The sequence below is a fragment of the Aureococcus anophagefferens genome, assembly GCF_000186865.1.
Source record: "Aureococcus anophagefferens unplaced genomic scaffold AURANscaffold_8, whole genome shotgun sequence".
Taxonomy (NCBI): domain Eukaryota; class Pelagophyceae; order Pelagomonadales; family Pelagomonadaceae; genus Aureococcus; species Aureococcus anophagefferens.
In genome coordinates, this window is record NW_008705568.1 from 386979 (window position 1) to 391542 (window position 4564).

The following is a 4564-nucleotide window of genomic DNA, read 5'->3' on the forward strand; positions in this document are numbered from 1 at the left end:
CGAGCCAGCAGCGCGCCAAAGCTTGTCGCGCCGACCGCCCGTCGACGCAGCGCTCAGGTCTCGCCGTCACGTCACGGACGTAGCAAGCGCGGCTCGAGGGCTGCGTCGCGCAACGAATGCATCTCGTTGCGCGCGGAGCTGGCGCCGCCCCAGCAACGGCGCGGCTCGAGAGCAGCCCGTGGCAGCCCCGCAGCGTTCCGCAGCAGCTTCAGCACCTGACGGCACGGCGCGACGATGACGCGACATCATCGGACGGATTTGGAGCCACGGAACGTGAATGCGCTCGCAAAAACGTGCACTAGCGTCGAACGCAGCCGACGCCGCAGGATGGAGCTCTGCTTAGGCGAGAGCGTTGGAGCGTTTGTTGTCGAAATCAGCAAAGACTTCAGCGTTTGCAGGCGATTCTGTGGCTCGGGCTGCCCGAGAGCGGCTTATTCACTTTGGGTTCACCGCCTTGGTTTGCATCATCCCTATGTGGTACCCCCTTGGTTTGCACTGCTTTATTCACTTTCCCGGTATCCGCAGCCGGTCTCTTTCTCGCAAAGCGCGGGCTGCCAAAGTGGGCACTCCTCACACACGACCACCATGCGCGCCGCTGCACTATTCTTCGTGATCCAATGCGCCGTCGCGCCGCCGCCGCCCGGCGACTCGGGCGGCTCGAGCGGCAGCTCGAGCTCCTGCGCCACGGACGGCTCGTCGGCGACCTACGCCGAGACCAGCGCTACTCCCGCGTCCCGCGCCTCTTTTTTGCCCACGCTGTTCGTCCGCAGTCGCCCTCGACGGCAGCGACATCAACATGCGCACCATCGTGACGAGCACGTGTCCGAACCACGAGTCCATGTGCACGGGCAAGGACGTCAACGGCTGCGGCTACCCCATCGGCACGAACGGCGACGCGACCGAGGCGACGGACCAGGGCATCACGAAGATCGTGCCGGCGCTCCCGATCCTCAAGACGACCTACACGACCGACGACGTGAAATGCGAGATGGGCGCGATCGCCTACGCCTTGAACGGCGTGTCCATCTTCTCCGGCGCTGTCGAGAGCGACTGCTCCATCCTCGACGTTGAGGACGACATCGCGGAGTGGACGTCCTTCGACTGCTGCAGCGGCCATAGCGAGCTCTCGGGCATGTACCACTACCACTTCCCGCCGTCGTGCCTCCTCGCGCAGCTCGACGATTATAGCGACGGCCACTCGCCACAGATTGGCTGGTCCTACGACGGCTTCCCCATCTACGGCCCGCTGGGCCCCGGCGGCGTCGAGATCATGAACTGCGGCGTCGACGGCGCCGACGCCACCTACTGCCAGGACGAGTGCGGCGGCTACGAGGGCGAGCTGAGCGGCGTCGACACGTACACGTACCGCTACTACTTCACGGGGAAGACGAGCGACCTCAACGCGCTCCCGAGCGACCCGAAGCCCGACAGTGCGGAGCTCTACTTCCCTTTCACCATCAACTGCTACCGGGGCTGCACCTACGACGAGATGGCCGCGGGGACCTGCGCCGGCGCGGCGGGCACGACGGACGCCCACGTCGCCGAGGCGCACCCGGGCGTCACGGAGGTCCTCGGCGTCCAGTGCACCGACGGCTTGTACTACGCGGACTACGTCGCCGGCGCCGCGGCGTCGCCGACGGCGGCGCCCGTCGACGCGCTCGCGGGCGCGTGCGCGTCCGACGGCGTCTGGCCCTTCTACTGCACGGAGGCCGAGGCCGTCGCGGTGTCGCCGGACGGCACGGCCCACGCCATGGGCGACCTCTACATGCCCGACGGCGTCTCCATGGTCATGGACGGCACCTACGCCGGCGACGCGTCGGCCTGCGAGTGCGGAAGCTCCGACGATTCCATGGCCATGGACGACCACGGCCACGACCACGACGACCACGACGACTCCATGGCCATGGACGACGACGACGACGACGCGCTGAACAGCGCCTGCGCGGCGAACGTCGACGCCTTCTACGCGTGCCTGGGCGTCGACCAGCCCGCCGACGACGACGACGGCGACGATTGGAGCCCCGCGTCCTGCGCGGACGCGACGGCGGCGGAGTCGCTGTTCTGGTCCCACTGCGAGGGGAACCCCGCGGGCGACCTGTGCACCGACGAGTGGGAGGCCTACGTCGAGTGCATCTTCACGGCGGCCGCGTCGATGGGGTTCGGCCTGGACTGCGGCTTCGAGTGCACCGTCGCCGAGGAGTCCGTCGCGGGGTCCATGTCCGTGTCGGGCATCTCCCTCGAGGACGCCGAGGCCCAGGCGGCCGTCTTCGTCGCCGCGATCGCGTCCGCCGCCGGCGTCGCCGACTCCGCCGTCGCCGTGACCTTCGCCGCGAGCTCCCGCCGCAAGCTCTCGGCCGGCGTCGACATCGCCTACACGATCGCGACGGACTCGACGACGACGGACACCGTGCTGGCCGACATGGCGGCGCTGACCGCGTCCGACTTCGACTCCGAGCTCGCGACCGCCGCCGCCGACGCCGGCGAGTCGGCGACGTTCGCCGCCGTGGCCACGGAGGAGATCACGGCCCCGGAAGAGGTCGACAACGACCTCTCGGGCGCGGCGACGCTCGGCGTCGCCGGCGTCGCCGCGCTCGTCGCCGCGCTCGCCGCGCTCTAGGGCGCGCGGGATCGCCCGCCCCGTCGACGCGACGCGCGCGCCGCCGACGACGACGTGCGCCCTCCGCACACCCCAGAGAGAACGGCCGTCGTTAGCGCTTCGCCTGGAGCACGGCGAGCTCCTCCTTGGCCGCGTAGAACGCGCGGATGTCGTCGTCCGCGTCCTCGTTGCCCGTGAGCTTCGGCGGCTTCGGCTGGCTGGCGTTGAGGGGCGGCGTCGCCCAGGCGGACCGCGCGGGCTCGGGCGACGGCTCCTCGTGGTCGTAGCGCGGCGAGTTGATCGGGATGCGCAGGACGTGGTCGTACCACTTGTCGAAGTCGGACTGGAGCCTCGCGCGGCCCGTCTCGAGCATGCGCTGGATGTGCTCGATCTCGCCCTTGAGCCCCCGCAGCTTCTCGAAGGACTCCTTGTAGACGCGCTTCTCGACCTCGATGGCCTCCTTCTTCTTCTCCTCCTCGGCGGTCGGCGGCGGCGGCTCGCCGTCGTCGTCGTCGCCGGAGACGCCCTCCATCGCGCGTTCGCGGCGGAGCTGCTCGATGGTCTGCTTGAGGTAGGCGATGGACTTGCGCGACGAGTTGACGCGCTCGCCGTACATCTTCGCCTCGCCGTACTTGGCCTTGAGCACGGCCTTGTTGTCCTCGATGGCGCCGTTCGTCCGGCACCGCTCGCGGAAGTACGCGTAGGCCTTCTGGGGGTCGTCGCGGATGCCCGCGGCCTCCTTGGGCGGCAGGCTGAAGTCGACGCCGCCGACGTCGCTCACGCGCATCTGGCGCCGCTTCTCCGCCAGAACTTCCCGGGGGTCGCGGCGCTCCCGGGGCCCCGCGCGGTCGGGCTTCGCGTCCGGCGACGGCGCGGGCGGCTTCCCCGGCGATGTTTGGTCCTTGCCCAGGGTCGGCAGCGGGCCGCCGCCCTTGGCCTGGCGCACCATGTTGACCAAGATGGCGATCTCGTTGTCGCGCTCCTTGAGCGTCCGCTGGAGCGCGTCGCAGTCGCCGCCGCCGCCGCCGCCGCCGCCGCCGGGGCCCGCGGTCGCCATGGCGCTCAGCACCATGTTCTTCAGGATGGCGAAGCAGTCCTTGATGCGCGTCAGCGTCAGCGGCGAGACCCGCAGGGTCTCGTGCGCGTCCCTGGAATCCACGTAGACCTGGCACGCCTCCGCGAGGTCCGCGCGCTCGCCGTCCGTGAGGCTCGCGCCCTCGCCGGCCTCGCCCTTGAGGAAGGTCACCTCGGCGCGCAGCGTCGCGACCTCGCCCTTGAGGCGCCGGATGGTCACGAAGGGGTCCGTCTCCTCGTTGACGTGCGCGTCGTTCTTCACCAAGGCGACGCGCTGCGCGAAGCGGCACGTCGAGATGGACTCCTCGGTCTGCTCCTTCTCCGCGGAGCAGGTCGCGACCATGACCGTCTTGCAGTTGCCGCCGAGGGAGTCGCGGAGCACGGACGTCATCATCGAGTTGCGGTAGGGGATGTGGACGCGGCCGCCCTTTTTTTCGTTCAGCGCGACGATGACCATCTCGAGGTAGAAGAGGGACGTGTTGATGTACTGGGCCTCGCGCAGCGTGACGCCGTCGGACTTGGTCTTGTGGACGCGCTCGGACCCCGCGAGGTCGACCATGTGGAGCTTGGACCGCAGCACGCGGTCGCTGCCGGCCCGGCGGCCCTCGAGGAAGATCGTGAACATGCAGTGCGACCGCGACGACGCCTGGTTCATCGCCGTCTCGCTGATGGCCCGGTTCGTGTCGCCGAGAAATAACAAATTCAGCGCGTCCTCCTCGCTGCCCGCGCGGTGCATCGACAGGTTCTTGAGGTGGAAGTTGCCGTTCTCGTCCTCCATCATCTTCACGCGCGGGAGATCCGTTAATTGTTTCGTCTCGTGCGACGGGTCGAGCAGGTCGAAGCCCTGCTCGTTGTAGATCTCCATGTAGGACACCTGCGGGGGGGGGGGGGGGG

General features: G+C 69.0%; 1 protein-coding gene across 1 annotated transcript; it reads right to left on the reverse strand.

The window, feature by feature from the left end:
* Positions 1–2708: 2708 nt before the first annotated feature.
* AURANDRAFT_63797 (hypothetical protein) lies at positions 2709–4535 on the reverse strand (the record flags this gene model as incomplete). The annotated part of the gene is made up of 1 exon (XM_009038563.1): positions 2709–4535. One exon carries the CDS (start codon positions 4533–4535, stop codon positions 2709–2711), a length of 1827 nt encoding a protein of 608 aa, XP_009036811.1.
* Between the last annotated feature and the right edge of the window lie 29 nt (positions 4536–4564).